At 42.3% G+C, this 23,208-nt stretch overlaps 1 protein-coding gene across 5 annotated transcripts in view; it reads right to left on the reverse strand.

The window, feature by feature from the left end:
- Window positions 1-5,085: 5,085 nt before the first annotated feature.
- Window positions 5,086-23,208, reverse strand: part of TSHZ2 (teashirt zinc finger homeobox 2) — a 508,851-nt gene continuing 490,728 nt past the window's right edge. For 2 of the 5 annotated variants that reach the window (XM_025400142.1, XM_025400143.1), the window contains exon 3: window positions 5,086-13,263. Coding sequence is in view for 1 of the 5 variants with exons in the window: in XM_025400144.1 (XP_025255929.1) it covers window positions 13,262-13,263 (2 nt within the window). In the remaining 4 variants the exon portion in view is untranslated. The remainder of the gene's footprint in view (window positions 13,264-23,208) is intronic. The other 3 variants (XM_025400144.1, XM_025400141.1, XR_003121535.1) reach the window with 2 other exon arrangements.

The following is a 23,208-nucleotide window of genomic DNA, read 5'->3' on the forward strand; positions in this document are numbered from 1 at the left end:
GCTATCAACATAGATTTTATTCTCATTGTTTTATGATTTGTTTTCTAGATATAATCCTTTAGTTCATCTGGAAAATACTTTATTTTTTTTTTTTTGAGATGGAGTCTGGCTCTGTCGCCCAGATTGGAGTGCAGTGGCCGGATCTCAGCTCACTGCAAGCTCCGCCTCCCGGGTTTACGCCATTCTCCTGCCTCAGCCTCCCAAGTAGCTGGGACTACAGGCGCCCGCCACCTCGCCCGGCTAGTTTTTTGTATTTTTTAGTAGAGACGGGGTTTCACCGTGTTAGCCAGGATGGTCTCGATCTCCTGACCTCGTGATCCGCCCGTCTCGGCCTCCCAAAGTGCTGGGATTACAGGCTTGAGCCACCGCGCCCGGCCTGGAATATACTTTAATTTATAGCATAAAATAAATACTTAACTTCAGTTTCTGGTAAGCTTATCAATTGTCTGAGTACTATTTTATTTTATTTTTTGTTATTATTATTAGTATTATTATTTGAGACAGAGTCTTACTCTGACACCCAGGCTGGAGTGCAGTGGCACAATCTCGGTTCACTGCAACCTCAGCCTTTCAGGTTCAAGTGAGTCTCGTGCCTCAGCCTCCCAAGTAGCTGGGATTATAGACTCACATGACCACACCCAGCAAATCTTTGTATTTTTAGTAGAGTTGGGGTTTTGCCATGTTGGGTAGGCTGGTCTCGAACTCCTGACCTCAAGTGTTCCCCCTGTCTCGGCCTCCCAAAGTGCTGGGATTCCAGGCGTGAGCCACTGCGCCCAGCCTTTTATTATTTTTAATTGACACATAATAGTATGTATTTATGGTATACAGTACAATATTTTGATAAATGTATACCTGTGTAATCGTCAAATCAGAGTAATTATCATACCTTTCACCCCATTTATCATTTTTATTGGATACGAATGCATCGTTTCTCCACAAATCTAAAATTTACTTTTGGACTATGCTAAATTCTTACTTAAGCACTTAACATATTCGGGGACATTATTTTGTTTTACATTGAGATGTCAGTTCACCCTTGTGCCCGCCCAGAATTTTAAGATTATTATAGATAAGTCTATTTTCATACCTAATAGGGACATTCCCTTATCATAAATGTATTTACTACTTTATCTAAAATCCTTGCTCTTTAATTATGAAAAGGTAACGTGCACTTAGTAAAAAACTCAGCAAGATTGTAGTGTTTTTAAAGTGCTCAATTTGTTGAAAACAGATTCCGATTTGCGATGTGAAAGACACAGAAGAGATTGGTTATACTGGGGACTTGTTTGAAGACCCCTTCGTTCATCCATCCCGAACCCTTTTACTCGGGAGCCAAGTATTGGCTTCCACAGGACTCCCGGGCTTCTGTGCTGAGACCTTTTTTTTTCTTTTAGACGGAGTCTCACTCTGTTGCCCAGGCTGGAGTCCAGAGGCACAATCTCAGCTCACTGCAACCTCTGCCTCCTGGGTTCAAGGGATTCTCCTGCTTCAGCCTCCTGAATAGCTGGGACTACAGGCACATGCCACCACGCCTGGCTAATTTTTTGTATTTTTAGTAGAGAAGGGGTTTCACCATGTTGGCCAGGATGGTCTCGATTTCCTGACCTCGTGATCTGCTTGCCTCGGCCTCCCAAAGTGCTGGGATTACAGGCATGAGCCACCGCGCTCGAGCCCCCCTGCTGTTTTTTTTATTTAGACAGAGTCTTGCTCTGTTGCCCAGGCTGGAGTGCAGTGGTCCAATGTCAATTCACTGCAACCTCCTCCTCCCGAGTTCAAGCGATTCTCCCGCCTCAGCCTCCTGAGTAGCTGGGATTACAGGTGCCCGCCACCACACCCGGCTAATTTTTGTATTTTTAGTAGAGACAGGGTTTCGCCACGTTGGCCAGGCTGGTTTCGAACTCCTGACACCAGGTGATCTGCCTGCCTCGGCCTCTTAAAGTGCTGGGATTCCAGGCGTGAGCCACTGCACTCAGCTTGTGCTTGGACTTTTTAAGGGACTGCCTTGAGTCCACTGGTTTTAGGGCAAACACACACGGCTTGTGGTTCCGTGAGACCACGCTCTGTAACCTAGTTGGAGCTCACTGAGGCCCCTGGCTACCCAGAAAGTTCAGATATTTTAATAGCATGTTCTGTGATTGTATAACGTTCTTGAGAAATGCCTCCCCGCGCTAGGGGGAGGATGAAAGCGGTGACTCCTGGCAGATTCAGGCAGTGGTCAGGCAGGGGGAGGGAGGGAGCATTTTAGAGACTGTGGCTGGAGACCTCTCAGGTCTTCAGAAGAACAGCATTGATTTATTTAACAAATATTTGTTGGACACGTATTGTATGTCAGGCATTAGGCTTCTTAGAGGAATACACGAACAAAACAGACATTGGTTTCTGTTTTCACATGGTGACCTGTGAAGGAAATTGACCACACATTAAATGACAACAAAGCTCGTGATCCGGGCTGAGGGGTGGAGTAACAGGGCGCTGTAGATGAGGGCTAAGGGAGCACCTTTCAGAAGAGGAGATCCCAAGGCAGAGACGTGGGAAATACGAAGAAGCCTGGCTAGGTGGCTCACACTGTCACCAGAGGGAATGGTGGTGTGTGCTTTAGGAACTGTTGTAGGGTAGCATGGCTAGAGCTGCGTGTCTAAAGGAGAGAGGAGGTCAGGAAAGCAGGCAGGGGACGAGCCAGGAAGGTTCAATACCGCCTGGGGGGCTGGGTGTGGTGGCTCATGCCTGTAATCACAGCACTTTGGGAGGATGAGGCAGGCGGATTGCCTGAGGTCAGGAGTTTGAGACCAACCTGGCCAACATGGTGAAACCTCTTCTCTACTAAAAATACAAAAATTAGCCGGGCGTGGTGGTGGGCGCCTGTAATCCCAGCTGCTTGGGAGGCTGAGATAGGAGAATTGCTTGAACCTGGGAGGCAGAGATTGCAGTGAGCCAAGATCACGCCACTGCACTCCAGCTTGTGTGAGAGAGCGAGATTCTATTTCCAAAAAAAAAATACTGCCTGGGGAGGAGTTTGGATTTCTTTCTAAGTGAGATGGCGTGCTGCAGAGGCCCTGCCCACACTCCTTGGCATTGACCATTTCCTTGCATGTCGTTCATCTTTTCTTCCAGTTTCAAACACCTGGCACTCTGTGCCTTGAGGTGTTCTCTGGCCTCTGAAGACTATTTCTTCCAACTTTTGGGCAGATGGAAGTGCTAGGAATTGATGTCCCCCGACTCTACCCTGCAGCAGCCGTCGACTAATAACTGAGCAGAGGTGGTGTATAAATACCCCAGCGTCCTCACCCCTCAGGCAGGATTACTGAGGCATGCTGCACAGTGTCTTCCAGAGCTCCCCAGTGGGATTGGAGTCCATTGCCCATGGCGATAATTGTTCTTAAGGCCTCTTTTTTGGGCATTCTTCCTTTCCTGTTTCCCTCCCCATTCCTCTCTTACTGTTTCCTGGATTCACCTCCTATATGAACTACTCGTCCTGATCTCACATTCTCATCTCAGGCCCCGTTTCCATGAGAAATCAATCTAAGACAAATGGAAACCTGAGTATTGAAGGACCTTGAGCCAGGGTTAGCAAACTATGGTCTGTGGGACAAATTTGGCCTGCTCCTTGTTTTTACGGAGTAAAGTTTTATTGGAACATAGCTACACTCATTTATTTATTATTGCTCATAGCTGCTTTTGCACAACAGTGGCAGAGTTGAGTTGCTGGGTCAGAGACCAGATGTTACAAAGATAAATATATTTACTATCTGAGCCTTCAAAAAGTGTGCTGACCCTGGGTCTTGAGGAGCAAAATGACAAGATTTGATTTACTTTATTAAAGCATCACTTCAGCTGCTATGTGGAGCGTGGGTTTGGGTTTAGAGGGCTTAGGATGACAGATGGGAGATTAGTTGGGCAGTCATCCCAGATGTCTAGGAGAGACCTCAAGTAGACAGATTCATGTATTTTGAAGTTAGAAACCACAAGAGTTGTTCATGGACTAGATTGGAAGAAGGGGGTGGTTAAGGCACACACTCTCCTGTCCCCGTGGTTTTTCCACACTCCTTCGAGAAATTACTGCAGTGATGGCACAGGTTTTGCCTTCATCCTTCCGTGACTTCTCAGGTTGGCTGGGAGCCACCTCTGAGCTCCCACAGCCCCCATTCTCATCCTTGCTTTGTGTTCTTTTCTTTCTGCGATCTTGCCTTAGATCACACAGATAAAACATGACAGGACCTGGACCTTAACACAGTTTGGCTCTCAATCCTGTTCTCGTAACAGGATTGTGTCATCCTCAGACCTGCCACATAGTAGGTGCTCAGTGTTCACTAAGTAAATGATGACCAAGAACTCTTTGATTGGGTCCAAGGTGCTTATCCCAACACTTCGCCATGGCTACCTCCCTCATTCCTCACCTGGCTTACTCTCTCTAGCCTGGCCGCTCCCATTTTATGTCCTAGACATGGAGCCATGGCAATGATGTGGAGCTAACAGGTGATACGGTAGCCATCATAATTTAATGACCGTGGGACTCATGCAACCACACAACACAGGAGCCGAGGGCTAGCTGTGCACAGACAACAAATCATTTCTGGTGGGGCATCAGCGTCTGCTTGGGCAGCTTGTGTATGAAACATGGTCCAGTTCTCCCAGGACATTAAAGGAAGTGGAGGGGAGTACACAGGGAAACTGAGTGGTAAGCAGGGCCATCGCTTTGAGGTGGAGAAGGTCGGGCCATCTCAATCACGGCTGCTCTCTGCCTTGCATGCTTGAATTTGTGAGAGAGCCGCCCACTGCCTCTGTTGAGATTACATCATAAATTACGCAGGCATGAGCAGATCAGAGATGAGAGCAGTCAGAGGCAGCCCAGAAACCAAACAAGGGGTGCCGGCATTTGTAAAAAATAAATAAATAAATAAATAAATCTGATGGAGATGAGGGGAGATTCTGGAAGTGGGTCAGCAGGCCCAAACAACAGGGAGGCCTACCAATAATGTCCTCGCTTGGCCTCCTCGGGGGTTGGTGCTGTTCTTTTCCACCCTCATCCCCCTCTTTTGCCTTTTTCCTCTCTTGCCATCTTTAAAAAAACACACATAGGCAGAAATCAATCCATCAAATGTCATTACAGATTTATTAAGCCTGATGTAGAAAGACATTTAACAGTAACATCTCCAGAAAGCATAAAAAGAGCACTTCTATTCAGTCTTGTGCTTTGAAAATCTAAATATATTTTTATCATATAAATAATTCTTTTCATGTTTTAAGTGCATCTGTGTGTTTTTTTTTCTTCTCTCCTTTAATTTTCATTTTTCAATTGGCCAAAGCAGAAGTCGACGTTGACTGAAATGAAGCCATTTGCAAAGCTAATGGTGTTGAGGGGCATGCCTCTGCTATTCCGTACCAGCTAGGTTTCAGGAAGGTGGTTCAATATCCGCAGCATTAAAATGAGGGACAGCCTCCAGCAAAATCATAATTGAACACACCCAGGTCCTTAATGTCAGCAGTTGGGTTTCCTGATGCAAATTACGATAAGGTTTCAGATGGGAACAGTCTATTTCCAATAACTGCTGAGTGGGGAAAAAAAAAAAGACTTTTTTATCAACACAAAGGAAAGAGTTATCATGTATAAAAATGTAAATAATATACTTATAGAAACCTTTTTGATGGAAATCAGGGGCTCCATACAACCTTGGCGAGTGTGTTGTTATTTTTTCACAATAGCTCAAAAAAGTAGTGTCTGTTATTTAGGGCTTTAATTACAGTTCTCAAAGTAGAATGATTTTCCTTAAAAAAAAAAAAAAAACTCTTTGGATGCAAAAAATAATGGCTTTTGTGATATAATTTAAGGGTTTTCTTCGTCTCCACCATCGGAATTTATTTCTAGTGATAAAATTGTATTTAAAAAAATTCCCCTTCTACAGATAATTTCAATGCTGCGGCATCACACACAGGCATACATCTTAAGTGCCTCCAAACAAAGTCATTTTTATTCAGCAAGGGGCTGCTGTGAATGTTTCTTTTTGCCTGGTTTAAATTATGTGGGAGATCAAGATCAGATTGTTCATGATTACGAAGGAGGACAGGATGGTGGCACCATGGGACATAAAAGGGAGCACTTTTTCTGAACATTCTTTCTTTTTTTTCTCTTTTTTGAGACAGAGTCTCGCTCTGTTGCCCAGGCTGGAGTGCAGTGGCACCATCTCAGCTCACTGCAACCTTCGCCTCCCAGACTCAAGTAATTCTTGCCTCAGCCTCCTAAGTAGGTGGGACTGTAGGCAAGTGCCACCACACCCGGCTAATTTTTTTGTATTTTTAGTAGAGACGAGGTTTTGCCTTGTTGGCCAGGCTGGTCTCAAACTCCTGACCTCAAGTGATCTGCCTGCCTCGGCCTCCCAAAGTGCTGGGGTTACAGGCGTGAGCCACCGCACCTGGCCCCCTTGTTTCAAGCAGGAAAGCCATCATTTCCAGCTGGTTGGCTGTCTTTGGGCAGTGACAAGGCGGCAAAGCCTTTGGAAATTTCAAATAGTGACTGCATTGAAAGCTAATATTCAGGATGATGGGGAGTAAAAGAAATTGGGGTCAGCCAAGGGAAGAATTTTCCAGATCCCAGAGAAGTGGGCATAGATGCCTATCTGTGATGAATCTGTTTGGCCACAGGGTGGTATAATCTTCCTAGCAGAAAAGTTTTTTTTTTTTTTTCATTGCAAGGACAATTTATAATCATCAAAAACAAGTGAAACATGGTTTTGATTAAAACAGCCTGTTGGCTCAATAATCTCTGTAATTTCAAAAACATCCTTAATGCAGAAGAAGAACACGCCGATGTCAGGAATGGCCTGGGGCCCCATTACAACAGCAACCGAATAAATAAGGAGAAGAATCTCGAGGTCATAAAAACAAAATTAAGCTAATGTTTCAAATTTTGACAATTATGAATTCTTCCTCTAAGAAGACATTAAAAAAATTTTCAGGCACTATTAGATAAAATACAAAGAGAATAATTCTACATGGATGAGTGTGCAGTTTTCCCACGGGGGTAAAGCATGCCTTTAAAAGGAAAACTCTGAATTAGGACGTTGGTTCCTCCCTAGATCCAGCAATTGGACGGGACTCATGCAGACAGACAAACTTGGTTCTTATAGTTTCTTTGTAAACTCAGATCTAATTCTTTCATAAGCTATTGAAAGAGAATGACCAGGAAAAAATTACAAGCATATTTTTTATATACAAAAGAATCCCCATTGTGGGCCAGTTTGGTAGGAAACAGAAACAAGCAAATATAACAAAATCTGTGTTCATACATGGCGATATAGTTAGTATATACAAATATGTACACTATACAAATGCACGGAAGGCTTACGCTCCCAGCCATCCAAGCGGCATTGTACTCAGGGAAAACAGCCTGGGTTTTCTTCCTAGTATACAGGCAAATGTATTATATACAGCATGCAGGTGATAGAAAATTAGTGCGTTTGCACAGAAACATTCTACAGGTATGGTTGCAGTCATTTTTCTTTGAAAATGACCGGTCTGCTTTCTGAATATAAAAATGTGTTTGCCTTTCTTTGCTGGCAAGTAAACGCTTTCCTTTAGAGCAAGGATGAATGTGATTCTTGAAACTCGCTCTGACCCACTTCCCCCCTGCCCTTTCTAAAAGAAATAAAAAAAAAAATCTAGAGTTAATGCAAGGGAGCAAATAGATGACATAAATGTGTTTGATGTCAGGTTTCCCAAAAAGGTGCAAAAGCTCTGGAGATCAAGAACTGGTCGGCCATTAAAAAGGCTGTATGATCAGCTAGCTTCTTGATTTTAAAGGGGTTTGGAAGTTTATGATTCATGCTAACAGTGCCTGGCTGTTAGGAATCAAAGTCAGAAGGGATTAGAAGGACATCATCAGGAGATCAAAAAGTGTATTGCAACCCAAGATATTGTGACATTTAGGAACCCTGAGCCAAATGGGAATTGTTTTGTATGTCAGCTTTTTTGACTTGCATTACACATTCTAGCATCTGATGTGTTCGAAAGCTCGAGTATTGTATTGCAAAACTGGAATGTTTGTTTTATTTCAATGCACAATGGACATCACTGTTACTTCTCTGAAGACTGGTTGAACTTTCTGCACTTAAAAAACATAGATACACATCTATAATTCCTGAATGTTATAGGGGTCATTTAGAAAGTGAAAATATTACCGTACAAAGTCTTCACATTTGAGACATAATTGTATGATTGTTCACATTCTGTTAATATTAGCTACTGGCAGGGGACTGATATCCAAATGTTTCAGGTTTCAGGTTCAAGACAATTCATTGAACACATTGAAATTTATTTTCCGAAAGAGTTGAATGGAGTGGTTAGATTTTTTTTTTTTTTTTTGTAATGCCTTTGTTCAAATTTTTTGACTTCTCCTGGGGTTTCTTACCAAAAAGTTATCACTTGTACTTCTAAAAGCTGTTTTAAGCATTAAACATGATACAAAGGGCTGTGAATATTTAATGTCTTTTTTCAAACAGCCTGTATTTTAAAAGGCCTTAATAATAATCATGGCTCTTGGTAAAATAATTTGTATACCGAAGGGTGTCAAGTCAGGGTGCCATTCCTTGGAAGAGCCATTTTACTTGGAATATATTGTTCCAAAGGAAATGGACAGAGTCCTGTTGCAGAAATAGCGTTCCACCTGGTCCTAGCATTTTAAAACAGTCCTATTCTAATCCATAACACATTTCTAGTTTTCCCTGAAGCTTTGGGCTGCCTTGTGCATGAATAATTTTTGGAGAAACACCCACGCCCGTTAGCCCATTGTTCGTAACTATTGGAAGAAGATTAACTAGAGCCTGAAAATTGTATATCCGCGTATGCCTCTGAATCTGTCACTGGGAACCAAAGGAGATAAGTGGCTTTTACTTCGGATGAAGAGGTAAAATTCCCCAGTAGAAATTCTAAAGATGATTCACAAGTTTCAAAATGTTTAATGCCTTCCTACAATGGAAACATGTCTGTCTGTCTAGGGGGATGGAGATTTGTATCTCTTTCTCCAGCTCAATCTTTGTCTAAAAGTATTTCATAGATATTTTGAGAAAGTGCCACATAGAGGAAAGGAGAAAATGAAATTAGCATTTTAACATCTTACAAGGGGAAAAATACACGAAAATTTCAGTTTTGATTTCTTTTTTGCCTAACGCATCTTCGAAATAGATACTACCGTTATTGCTCTTTAGAACTACATATGTGCATATTTTAAAGCCTTTAATATATTTCCGTATTGTTGTTATTATTTTTGCATTCATCTACATCTTACTATCCTTGTTGCAGAGAAGAGAGGATAATGTGAAAAATGACATTTGGGTTTTTTTTTTTTTTTAAACAAAAGCATTTAACAAGCTTAAAAAATGAAACTCAACGAAAAAGAAAAGAAGGTTTGAACACAGTCAAATAACCTGAGAAGTGACAGATGGAAAAGCAACAGAATGCAAGCACCTTGTAAGGTCTGTAATCTTTGGATTTACTGTGAAAAGTTTCAGAACATCATAGATTCTTACTGCCACATTGTCCATAGACCCTGGAAAATAACAGTGAAATTCATATGTATACACATATATATGAATACACACACATAGGCATGCACACTGTCTTCACACACCCCTCCTCACCACTTAACCAGAGTTACATAAATGCTTCTCAGATATGTCATTGCATTTGTTTGTTTTCTCCATCTCAACTAAGTTCAGCGGCTTGCGCCTGTGACGTTAATTATGCAAGATTCAAACAACCAAGCAGGCACATTTTAGGGGTGAGTTTTAAGAAATCTGTGACCTGAAAGAAATTCTGTGGGGACTATCTGGGTTATCCAATTTATTTCATGATTACATATTCTGTTTTTAGGTCTTGACCTATTTTTAAGCTATTTCCTCTCTGTATGCTTTTTAGGAAAAAAAAATCCTTATTCTGAAATACTAATATTTTAGTTCTACATGAACTGTGTCCCTCAAGTGTTTTGGTATCAGCTATCTTTAGGAGCTCTTGTAAAACAACAGGAAGGCAGGCTGTTGTGTGAAGTGTTTACTGTTGTTATCCCACAGTGCCTAGGACAGTGTCACACATAACAGGTGTCCAACAATATCTGTTAAATGAATTTGCTAAATAAATATCATTTCCTGTTGTTCCCTGTGCCACCAGTGCTTTGTAACATGCTGTGTATTTGGAGAATTTGCTGAACTACAAAATAAGGCCAAATACATAACATTTAAATGTTGACATATACATTTTTAAATGGGCACCTCAATTTGCAGGTGGCTGGTGGTCTTAGCTGGAAGGACGGATGGGGAAGAAAAGGCGATCTCTCCTACTTACTGGTAACAAGAGGTGGTGGCAGAATGGAGATACTTGAGGGTAATTTGCATTATATTTGCACATCATCCTTTCCAATTCTAAAGTTCTCACTTATCAGAACTGTCTTTTATTCAGGGAAAAGAAAGCAGTGGTATGAAGGTGGATAAAGACATTCTCCTGAGTTTATGTTATTTAGTTTTTTTCCACCAGAAAGAAGTTTCTAGAAGCCTCAGAGGGCTGGCCAAATGAAGAGAGGCCTGGCCTCTAGGAATATGCTGAGAGCCAAGTGTATGCCCCAGTGCCAGCCCAGATCTTGTTTTCTAAGGTGAACCTTAGCAGCCATCCCTCAGCAGTGACACGCATGGTTGCCAGGTGGCAATTTACCAGTCTTACCAAATTTATCAATATTTTTGAATCTCACCTCCCACCCCATCCCACCATAGAAATTGCGCTAACAAAACCATATCGATTATATGTTGAAGCAGATGGTTTATTTTTTCTTTCTTAGAAGGGAAACAATTTCCATGGAATTGGGAATTGTATTGATCTCCTCCCCCCATTGGAGCAAGGGCTTGAGAATCTGCTTTTGGATGGTTGCAGTGAGATGTGAATTATGTAACTTTGGCCTAATAACCCTGGATTGGAGCAGACAATTTTTAACAGCTTCAAGAACCCCAATGCTAATGCATTGATTTTCCTTTAATAGAATTTCCTTGTTGAAGGACGGTGCTCAGTAGAGTCCAGTCCACCCTTCAGTCTTAACCCATCCGAAGACTGTTCCTTTCCAGTCGAGCTCCATTCATTTCTGGTTGAATAGGTTAAGCAAAGACAGACCTCACTGTTCTCAATTCACTTTATGATCCTCCCATCATAAAAAATAATATCAGCACCTTGCTTTTCATGTCAGAACTACATTTGAGCCGCTATTCCCTATGCCCAAGAGTAAATCCCATAAAAGCCGCCCGGTTGTACTGTTGCTATTTTTCCTTGTGGGTGATTGATTGATGGATGAGTGCTGACACTTCAATGAAGCTATTTCGACTGCCATCTCAATCCGATGATGTGAGGGGTATATTTTCTGTCCATGCCTCATTACTTCAGAATGACATTCCTGGAACTTCATTTACTTTTTCCCTCCTTCCCCGAAGCGCCATATTTTTTCCCATCTAGGTTATGCATGCCATAAAAAAAGCAATTTGCTATTATATGTGGCATAAGGGCAACACTTTCCCTAGGAGGTAAATAAGAAGGTTTTTTTTTTTTTTAAATCCCAATGTTGAATTTAGGGAACATGTCAAAATTCCCAAAACAATTCCAACAGGCAGCCTCTGAGAAATGGTGAGGAAGAGATATTTGGTTTCATTTTGTCAGTGTTGAGATTAAAAAAAAAATAACCTTGGTAATTAAAGCAACAACAGAAAATATTCCTTTTGTTTCAGAATCATATAGTTCCTAGTGTTGTGCCTGGAATAGTATAAATATTTCACCATAGCTGAGTAGCAATTTACCACATAATCCAGACTTATTTGTCCTTTGAGAATAAGGAAATTCATTGTTTAAATGCAATGATGGATTTATCTATTATAGGTTGCTTTCAATTGTATAGAAAATGTTCAACTAGAGTAAACAGATCTATCCTTGCGTCTCCAAACTGTGCACTAGGTATGCAAGACTTTTAATATTAAAACACGCTCTTAGCTTTTCCAAGTTGACTTAGGACCTGATTTTAATCTGTGTAATACAGTATTCCCGTTAATAATAACGTATAATTAAGACATCCGTTAAAAATCCATAACGTTAATTTAATGGAGAAAATCTAATACAGTTCTATTGGAATTTTTACGTTAAATTAACTTTAACGGGCTTTTAATGGATGTCTTAATTAGATCTCATTATTAACGGGAATATTCCACAAATTAAAATTGGGCCCTCAAAGTTTTAATGAAAAAAGTTGCAGGAACACATTTAAAATGGACACCCTATTTCATGCTTTCTGTTGCTTCTTAAGCTAAGCTGCGTTTTAGAGCCCATAAACATCAGGTTCTGCAGAAAGGGATTACCAGAAAAGACTGCTGCAGAACTTTGTACCCTGCAGTGATCTCATCTTCTTGCATTCTCTCAGATTCTGCATTTCACCAGTTCTCCCAATTTGCAGTTCTCATACGACAGTGGTGTGTGCTTAAAACTATTTTTTTTAAACCAATCAAGATAATGATGATGATCAAGGTGCCTCACCACTGCATAGGAAAAGTCTTTGGCAGCAACATGGTTAAGCTTAACTATTTGAACAAGTTTCACAGAAGATGAACATTGTTCAGGGGTTTTCTTGGCTCAAACTCTGGTTTAACTCAATAATTCTTCTACTTTGCAGTGATTAATGGCCCCCTAGTGCAGGGGCAGGACTGGGCAATCCAGGTGCAACCGTAATTGTTACACTGAACAGAAACATTTCCTTTAGACAAACGTTCCCAGAGGGGTTATAAATAGGAAATGGACGTTACCATGAAAAGTAAGCCTCCAAGTGTCTACATCTAGTGCAGCCCACTTGGACATTAAACTATGAAGACTTATACTCCCCCCCACTTTCCTGTTACAAACTGACAAAATAAGTACATCAGTGTTCTCAGTCATTACTTTTCTTCGGTGGCACTTTGTTTTCTTGTGACAGTGAAAAGGGTACTGTGGAGACGAGACAGCCCCATTGCAGTTTATCAATGAAAATCTAATATCGCCCATAAGCAGAGAAGTGGAAATCAATACTTCATTACCAAATTGTTAGTGAGGATGAAGAGAAATGGCTGGGGTGATTTTTTTTTTTTTTTTTTTGGCAGTCTTCTTGGAGCCAGGGTGTCAGGAGGAGTTCAATGAGTTCAATGTCAGAAGCAGGATGGTGCAGCGAAGAAGGGTTCAGTGTGAGGGGATCCAGGCTGGAAAGTGGAAACTAAGGCATTCGTCCTGTAATGGGAATCAGAACAACAGAAAGATGCATTATTTTCTGAGGTGTAGCCCAGGTGATTTTTCCCTGGAGTGATCACCTTGCCCACCTCCACTACTTTATTTGTCTGAATGTTCTGAGTAAAGTCATAGTTATATAACAAGACCGTGGAACATGAAAAGGAGGAGTCAACTTCAAGCAAAAACTATTTAAATACTGTATGTTCTCACTCATAAGTGGGAGCTAAACACTGAGCACACACGGATGTAAACACGGGAACAAGAGACACTAGGGACTACTGGGGCGGGGGAGGGAGGAAGGAGGAAATGGGTTGAAAGACTACCTATCAGGTACTATGCTCACTGCCTGGGTGATGAGATCCATACCCCACAGCTCAGTATCACGCAATATTCCCAGGCAACAAACTGCATATGTACCCTCTGTATCTAAAATGAAAGTTGCAATTTTCTTTTTCTTTTCCTTTTAAGACAGAATCTCACTCTGTCACTATACTTGTGCAGTGGCATCATCACGGCTTACTACAGCCTCGACCTCCCAGGCTCAAGTGATCCTCCTACCTCAACCTCCTGAGTGACTGGAACGACGGGCACACTCCATCATGCCTGAGTAGGTTTAGTTTTTATTTTGTAGAGCCTGTGTTGCCCAGGCTGGTCTCAGATTCCTGGGCTCAAGCAGTCCTCCCACCTCAGCCTCTCAAGGTGCTGAGATTACAGGCGTGAGCCACCTAGACTGGCCAAAAGGTTGCAACTTTAAATTAAGAAAAAAAATAGGCCGGGCGCGGTGGTTCAAGCCTGTAATCCCAGCACTTTGGGAGGCCGAGACGGGCGGATGACGAGGTCAGGAGATCAAGACTATCCTGGCTAACCCGGTGAAACCCCGTCTCTACTAAAAGATACAAAAAACTAGCCGGGCGAGGTGGCGGGCGCCTGTAGTCCCAGCTACTCAGGAGGCTGAGGCAGGAGAATGGCGTAAACCCGGGAGGCGGAGCTTGCAGTGAGCTGAGATTGTGCCACTGCACTCCAGCCTGGGCGACAGAGCAAGACTCCGTCTCAAAAAAAAAAAAAAAAAAGAAAAAAGAAAAAAATAATATTTTAAATATAATGTGTGGAAGGAATATTTGAACACCCATGTTCATAGCAACATTATTCACAATAGCCAAAACTCAGAAACAACCCAAGTGTCCAGCGGATGAGTGGATAAGCAAATGTGATACATACATGCAATGGAATATTAGCCCTAGGAATGGAAGAAATTCTGACACATTCTACAACAGGGGTGAATCCTGAGAACATTATGCTAAGTGAAAATAAGCCAGTCACAAAAAGAAAAATACTATATGGTTATAACTATATAACGTATCTGGTGGTAGTCAAACTCATAGAAACAGAAAGAGGAATGGTGGTTGCCAGGGGCTAGGGATGAGATGGGGAAAAAAATAAGAATTCTTGTTCACTCTGAACACAGTTTCAGTTTCATCTTTTGTAAGATGAAAAATTCTGTAGATGGATATTGTTAGGTTTGCACAACAATCTGAATGTACTTAAAGCCACTCAATTGTACACTTAATAGTGAAAATGATAAATTTTACGTTATGTGTATTTTACTGCAATTAGAAATTAAAATACATAATGTATGATTTTTCACTATAAAGTTTTTTGGGAAAAAAAGAAAACCATTAACCTATGGTCATACCAGGCTTAAAGCTCTCATTCACATTCTGCTGTATTTCCTTCTAGTCTTTTCTTTCCCCATGCTTTTTTTTTTTTTTTTTGAGTCGGAGCCTCGCTCTGTCACCTAAGCTGGAGTGCAGTGGCACGATCTTGGTTCACTACAACTTCCGCCTCTTGGGTTCAAGTAATTCTGCTTCAGCCTCCCGAGTAGCTGGGATTACAGACATGCATCACCATGCTCAGCTAATTTTTGTATTTTTAGCAGAGACGAGGTTTCACCATGTTGGCCAGGCTAGTGTTGAACTCCTGACCTCAGGTGATCCGCCTGCCTCAGCCTCCTAAAGTGCTGGGATTACAGGTGTGAGCCACTGTGTCTGGCCGTCCCATGCATTTTGTTAGGTTTACATAGTTATATTTGCTGACTGTATGATGCCCCTGTCTGGAGGTAGTTTTTCACTGGAAAGCACCAGCATAAACAGCTGTAGAAGTTCTATCACATACATTATAATAGTTTACGATACTATGATAATGTAATATTGGGCATTTAATGTTTGCAATTTTTATTCAACAATACACAACACTATGATGAACATCTTTGTGTTTCAGGCTTTTCTGTGTGCTGGAATATTTTCATAGGCTTAAATTCTTAAGCGTGGAATTCCTATCAAAAGATAGGAACATTTTTGTGGTAGAGAAGTGCTACTTAGTAACAGGGTGATTTTTCTTTCCAATAATTTTGCTCTGGATTACTGTGCGGAAAGTGTGCAATTTCTTTCAGCCCAATCTGAGTGCAGTTTCTTGTTTACATCTTGTTATTTAGTGGCAGTGTTCATTTTAGTGAGAAAAAACATTAAACCTAAATATAATTAGTCTTTTTAGAAAAGGAAAGCTTCCAAATTTCTAGTGGAAGGATAAAGACAAATTGAAAATCAGATGATATTTGATATGTGTAGAGAAATTATGCACAAGATAATCATAACAGACATTTCAAACTATTTCTTGGTAAGGAATAGTATGATTGGAATTCTAGCAACCAGTTATTATGTATCTACCAAATTCCAGTCACTTTATACACATTACTGTTAACTCTTGAAACAAATTCATTTTAAAAATGAGAGATAAAGGCTGAGCATGGTGGTGCATGCCTGTAATCCCAGCACCTTGGGAGGCAAAGGCGGGTAGATCACATGAGGTTATGAGATCAAGACCAGCCTGGTAAACATAGCGAAACTTTGTCTCTACTAAAAATACAAAAATTAGCTGGGCATGGAGGTGCACTTCTGTAATTCCAGCTACTTGGGAGGTTGAGGCATGAGAATCACTTGAACCTGGGAGGCGGAGGTTATAGTGATCTGAGGTTGCACCACTGCACTCCAGCTTGGGCAACAGAGCGAGACTCTGTCTCAACAACAACAACAACAACAACAAAAAAAAAAAAAAGAAAGAAAAAAAAAAGAGAGAGAGAGATAAAAGTAAGTGACTTGTCCTAGTGTTCACAGCTAATAAAAAGCAGAGGATGGCTTTAAATTTAGTCCTTCCTACTCTGAAGCTTCCAAGCTCATGACAGGCACCACCCTACCTAGATTACAGGTGAACGCCTTGATCACCATCAGTGGAGAGAACCATTTCCCTTTGACATTAGATGTGCACTCGAGAGAAAAAGAGCCCCTGGCCATCTTTGTTTTGAATTGGTTGAGATCCTCTGGCAGGTCTAGAAACTTAAAGGAGGATGATCATGTGGTTGGAAGAAGAGAGATGGGTCCAAGAAAAAGTGGAGGCCAGAAATTGGTGGACTTTTGGAAACTGCAGTGGCATTACACTGTGAAACAAGAGTGAAGTCCTGGCTGGAGGACTGTTTCACACCGGGCCTACTGGAGGCCGTCATTTTCTCCTCTTTGACCATGATATCAATGTGACACCAATTTCATGGAACTTTGTTTTATTATCACTTCCTTGAAGTGGCTCCAGATTAGATCAACACCCAGACTTTTCTAACTGGGTTTCTTTTTGGGCAAAGTTTGTCCTGAGAATGAAAGCAAGGAGAAAGAAAACAATGATTTTATTATAGTTCCTGTCTTGGAAATTTACAACACACATTAACATATTAAAGACTCTGAGAAGTCCTGCAGTTAAAACCAAACCGAACATAGTGTGTCTTTACTTAACCCAGTACTTGCCAGGTTTATTTGATAACTCTTTTCTTTCCTATTTAAGATTCACAAATATACCTGAGTGTTGTTTGCTGAAAAATACCTTCATGACAGATTCTGTTTGTTTTTCAATTTTTTAATTAAAAATCTGTTTTGTTTTGTTTGTGGGTTGGGGAGGTGGGGGACAGGGTTTTGTTCTGTCACCCAGTCTAGTGCGCAGTGGTGCAATCACAGCTTACTACAGCCTCGATCTCCCGGGCTCAATCCATCCTCCCACGTCAGCCTGCTGAGTAGCTGGGACTACAGGTGTGCCACCATGCCCAGCTAAGTTTTGTATTTTGTAGAGCCTCCTGGGCTCAGGTGATCCTCCCACCTCAGCCTCCTGAAAAGTTGGAACCATCGGTGTGCACCAGCACACCCGGTTAATTCTTTTGTATTTTTTGTAGAGACAGGGTTTCGCCATGTTGCCCAGGCTGGTCTTGAACTCCTGGGTTCAAGCCATTCTCCCCGCCTTGGCCTCCCAAAGTGCTGGGATTACAGGCTTGAGCCACCATGTCCAGCCCTATTTTTAATTTTTGTGGGTACGTAATAGGTGTATATAGTTATGGTGGACATGAGATGTTTTGATACAGGAATGCAATGTGAAATAAGCACACATGATAGATTCCTGTGCGAAAACCAAGGAAGTTTTCTAGTTCTCGAGACCTCAGCCCTGATTTTGTTATTGACTTTCTGTGATTCTTGACTGAGGTTATCTGGCTTTTTTGGATCTCAGCATGAAAGGATCCTGTTGCAGTGAAATGTGACATTGCTTCACCTTGTGTCAACTTCACAATGCTGCAGTGCAGGAGATCATAATTTCTACACTTTCAACCTAGGAAACAGAGGGTTAAGAGATGTAAAGATGTTGGGCCTGTGGTCATTCTTGCCTCTTCAGCCACTGCTGCTTATATACTTGTATATAAGAAGTAATACTTTGGTAATGTTTATTGTAATACTTTGGTAATGTTTTTAAGCACTGAACATTGACATTATTAGCGATTTAGAGGCGTTTTTCCAAGAATATCTGAGTATAATTACTTTTTTTTTTTTTTTTGAGACGGAGTTTCGCTCTGTCGCCCAGGCTGCAGTGCAATGGCGCCATATCTTGGCTCACTGCAACTTCCGCCCCCGGGTTCAAGCAATTCTCCTGCCTCAGCCTCCCGAGTAGCTGGGATTACAGGCATGTGCCACCATGCCTAGCTACTTTTGTATTTTTAGTAGAGACGAAGGTTTCTCCCTGGTGGTCAGGCTGGTCTCGAACTCCCGACCTCAGGTGATCCACCCGCCTTGGCCTCCGAAAGTGCTGGGATAACAGGCGTGAGCCACTGCAGACGGCCATTGTCTGAGTATAGTTACTTTTAAATTTCAGATACCAATGTCTTTTATGAAACTTATCTATGGGGGTATTTCTATTGGAGAAGTCTCCTGGATCCCAGCGTGACTGATGGAAGTGGTGGGCTTTTGGAAAGGTCAGTGTTCCTATACCTGAAGAAGGGTAAAGAGAAGATCCGAATCTTGGACCACTTTGGGACAACACATTATTATTTTAAAAAAATATATTTTTTTCTTTTTCTATTTTTTTGAGACAGGGTCTCACTTTGTTGTCCAGCCTTGAGTATAGTGGCATGATCTTGGCTCACTGCAACCTCTGCCTCCTGGGCTCAGGTAATCCTCCCACCTCAGCCTCCTGAAAAGCTGGGACCACACCCGGCTAATTTTTTCTGTATTTTTTGTAGAGACGGGGTTTCGCCATGTTGCCCAGGCTGGTCTCGAACTCCTGAACTCAAGAAATCCTCTTGCCTTGACCTCCCAAAGTGTTGGGATTACAGGCGTAAGCCACCGTGCCCAGCCAAATTATCTCTTATATTAAAAGAAAAGAAAAATCCTGGTTTCTCTCTGTGTCCAAAGAGGAGATCCTGGCAGATAATTAAAACTGAAAAATGAAGGGAAGGGGAATAAGAGAGCTGTTGCTATTATTTCCTGTTGTTCAGAATGAATTGCATGGAACAGATTGAGAAAAAAAGGAAGTGGATACGGTTAGTTGCCTCTCAAATGGTAGTTGAGGCTGGGCTTTGCTGCTGCATTTTTTTTTTTTCTAATATATTGAGCTACTACTATAAAAATAAAATGGAAATAAATAAAAAATTTAATTACATATCTAAAAAGTTCTTGGCAGTGTTCATTAAGTAGTTGGTGAGGGAGAGCCAGGCAAAGAGATGTAATTATTTTTGTATTAATTACAGAGTCACCAACAGATGCGTAGAATGACATATGTTTTAATTTGGCCATGCCAGCCTTTCTCATGCCCTGGCATAGCATTGTGGCTGGCTCCTGCTCTTCTTGCTGTTGCTCCATCCTGCTGACCCCCCACTCTCTGCTGTTGTTCTTATGCAACGCTCCTATTTTTAGGGCATGTCTTGTGGTTGATAAAAGGGGGCACTGCTGGCATTTAGTGGTTAGGGGCTGGGAACGTGAGGCACTTTGTAATGTGTAAGACAGTTTCACACAAGGTGGTGTTGTCCCTCATCTTGCACTCATTTTTTATTTTTTTCATTTTTTTTTTTGTTTTAGAAGGTAGGGTCTTGCTCTGTCATTCAGGCTGGAGTGCAGTGGCACAATCATAGTTCACTGCAGCCTTGATCTCCTGGGCTCAAGTGAACCTCCTGATTCAGCCACCTGAGTAGCTGGTACTACAGACACATGCCACCACACTAGGTTAATTTTTAAATTTTTTTTGTAGAGATGGAGTCTCTAGCACTTTGGGAGGCTGAGGCAGGTGGATCACCTGAGGTCAGGAGTTCAAGACCAACCTGGCCAACCTGGAGAAACCCCGTCTCTACTAAAAATACAAAAATTAGCCAGTCTTGGTGGCAGGCGCCTGTAATCCCAGCTACTCAGGAGGCTGAGGCAGGAGAATCATTTGAACCCAGCAGGTGGAGGTTGCAGTGAGCCTGGGCAACAAGAGTGAAACTCTGTCTCAAAAACAAAACAAAACAAAACAAAACAGAAAAAACAAACCTGGGTTATGTTGCCCATGCTGGTCTTCAACTCCTGGACTCAAGTGATCCTCCCACCTCGTCCTCCCAAAGTGTTGGGATTATAGGTGTGAGCCATTGCTGTCAGTCTGTACCATTTTTGAAAATATCTCTGCAAGCCAGTTTTTCTCTGACTTGGCACTGTTAATATTTTCAGCTAGATACATAAGTCCTTCTGGTGGGGGCTGCCTGTCTGTGCATTGTAGATATCCAGCCGCATCCCTGGCCTCTACCCACTCCATGCCAGCAGCATCTGCTTTTCTCCTGAGTTGTGACAACTGAACTTGTGTCTAGACATTGTCAAATGCCCATTGGGGGTAGAGGACAAAATTGTCTTTGGTTCAAAACCTTTTCACAATTATCTGAGGCTAGAACTTAACTCTGTTTTACATATAAACACGAAGTCTTTTCTGCACAGTTTAACACACACTGTAATTTCCAGAAGTAAAGCTTATCTGACAAAAAGAACCTGTACTTTGCTTTATTTGGAATGTAATGAGAGTTATTTGCCATTTTAGAAAATCAAGTCACCTTTGTATTACTGCTCATGATCCTCAGGACGCCCATTCAATCCACCCATATTGCTCTGCATTTGCCACTGACATGTTCACGGTGAGTCTACCTATGGCACACATCTGACTGCCTCATTACATCTTCTAGGATGCTGTTACTCTGAGGGTGGTCCACATAACAGCAGTATTGGGATCACCTAGAGATCGTCAGATGTGCAGACTACAGGGCCCACCCCAAGCTGCTGGTTTGGAATCTGCATTTTAATAGGATGTTCGGGTGATTTTTTACACGCTCGAGTTTGAGAAGCTCTGTTCTGGTGAATTTTTGTGCCTCAATTTTCTCCTTTTTTTTTTTTTTTTTTTTTTTTTTAACTGAGGCAGAGTCTCACCTTGTTGCCCAGGCTGGAGTGCAGTGGCACGATCTCGGCTCACTGCAACCTCCGCCTCCCGGGTTCAAGTGATTCTCCTGCCTCAGCCTACCGACAGCTGGGATTACAGGCACGCACCACCACGCCTGGCTAATTTTTGTGATTTTAGTAGAGATGGGGTTTCACTACGTTGGCCAGACTGGTCTCGAACTCCTGATCTGACGTGATCCACCCGCCTGGGCCTCCCAAAGTGCTGGGATTATAGGTGTGAGTCACCGTGCCAGGCCCCTTTCTTTTTTATTAGACGATTTCTTTTTGCAGTTTGTGTGTAGGCTGGCCACCTGATCTAGAAATTTTATTTCAGGATAGTAAAAGGAAGTTATAAAATGCTTGTCCTAAAATGTCAACAGTGAGTCTGCAAAGGCGGAGAACCTCTGTTCCCTACGAGTTCTTTCTAAGCATCATCTTCCAGTTCTGAAACTTGAAATATCGTCTGCATGCTGATGACTGTGAGTTCCAGATCTGAACATCCAACTGGCTTCTTGGCGTCTCTCTGTGAAGATCTCACTACTTCAATAAACCCTTTCCCGAAACACGGTGCTTGCACTCCCCCATCCCTATTCTGTTCCCCTCTATGTTCCTCTTCACAGGAAATGGAACCTCATATGACTCAGTTTTTCCAGCCAGAAAGTTGGGTCATCTTTGACTGTGCCCTCACTCCTCCCTGGCATCCAATGGCTCACCCCGACCCTAGCATAAAATCCCTCCAAACTGTATTTCCACAGCCGCCTGCAATGGTGCACACAATTCGGTTCTGCGCCTGTCTGCCCTGGATGGCTGTGGTACTCGCTCACTGGGCTGCTTTAGTCCACTTGGTGTCCTTCTGATAACTTTCCATATAGCAAACAAAGTGAGCTTATAAAATCTTAAATTAAGTTGAAGGGGTCACTTCAAATTCCAGCTTAGAATCCAGCAATGGCTCACACCTGTAATCTCAGCATTGGAAGGCTGAGGTGGGCGGATCACCTGAGGTGGGGAGTTTGAGACCAGCCTGACCAACATGGAGAAACCAAGTCTCTACTAAAAATACAAAATTAGTGGGGTGTGGTGGCCCGTGCCTGTAATACCATCTTCTCGGGAGGCTGAGGCAGGAGAATCGCTTGAACCGGGAGACGGAGGTTGTAGTGAGCCGAGATCGCACCATTGTACTCCAGCCTGGGCAACAAGAGAGAAACTCCGTCTCAAAAAGAAAAAAAAAAAAGTGTCTATGGCACTTGTAAAAAAGACAAACTTGTGTTTTTTTTTGTTTTTTGTTTTTTTTTTTTTTTGAGACGGAATCTGTCGCCCAGGCTGGGGTGCAGTGGCCAGATCTCAGCTCACTGTAAGCTCCGCCTCCCGGGTTTTTACGCCATTCTCCTGCCTACGCCTCCCCCGCCCGTTGCCTCGCCCGGCTAGTTTTTTTGTATTTTTTTTAGTAGAGACGGGGTTTCACCGTGTTAGCCAGGATGGTCTTGATCTCCTGACCTCGTGATCCGCCCGTCTCGGCCTCCCAAAGTGCTGGGATTACAGGCTTGAGCCACCGCGCCCGGCCCGACAAACTTGTTTTAATGTCCTGCTTGATCTGGCCTTGCCATCTCTCTGCCTTCACCTGGGTCTCTCTGGCACTTGATGATATATCCCGAGAACACTGGCCTCAGGGTCTTTGCAGGTGCTGCTCCCTCTGCCTAGCATGCTCTTCTTCCCACTCTGTTTGGCCAGAACCTTTTCATCTTTGAAGTCTCGGTTCAAATGGTGCTTTCTCAAAGAAGTCTTGTCTTACCCATAGGACTTGACTACATTCTTTTGTCATCACCTTGCATGAACCTTTTACGGTGTCCTTATAAGACTTATTGCAGCTTATAAGCACATCATCACATATATAATTTTTAGTTTAGCGCCTGCCTGTGTAAACTCCAGGAAGGTGAGAGCTTGATCACAGCACAGTCCCAGGCATAAAACCCAGTGTCTGTCACAGAGTGGGTACTTGATAAATACTTGTTGAAAGAATGAAGTTCTAAAGACACTAATTGGAAGCCTATCTTTTCTAACATGGAAACCACTAAGGGTTTTAAAGTATTTATCACAAAACAATACAAAAGAAAAAAAATAGATGTACCTAGAATCCTAC

The sequence above is a fragment of the Theropithecus gelada genome, chromosome 10, assembly GCF_003255815.1.
Source record: "Theropithecus gelada isolate Dixy chromosome 10, Tgel_1.0, whole genome shotgun sequence".
Taxonomy (NCBI): Eukaryota; Metazoa; Chordata; class Mammalia; order Primates; family Cercopithecidae; genus Theropithecus; species Theropithecus gelada.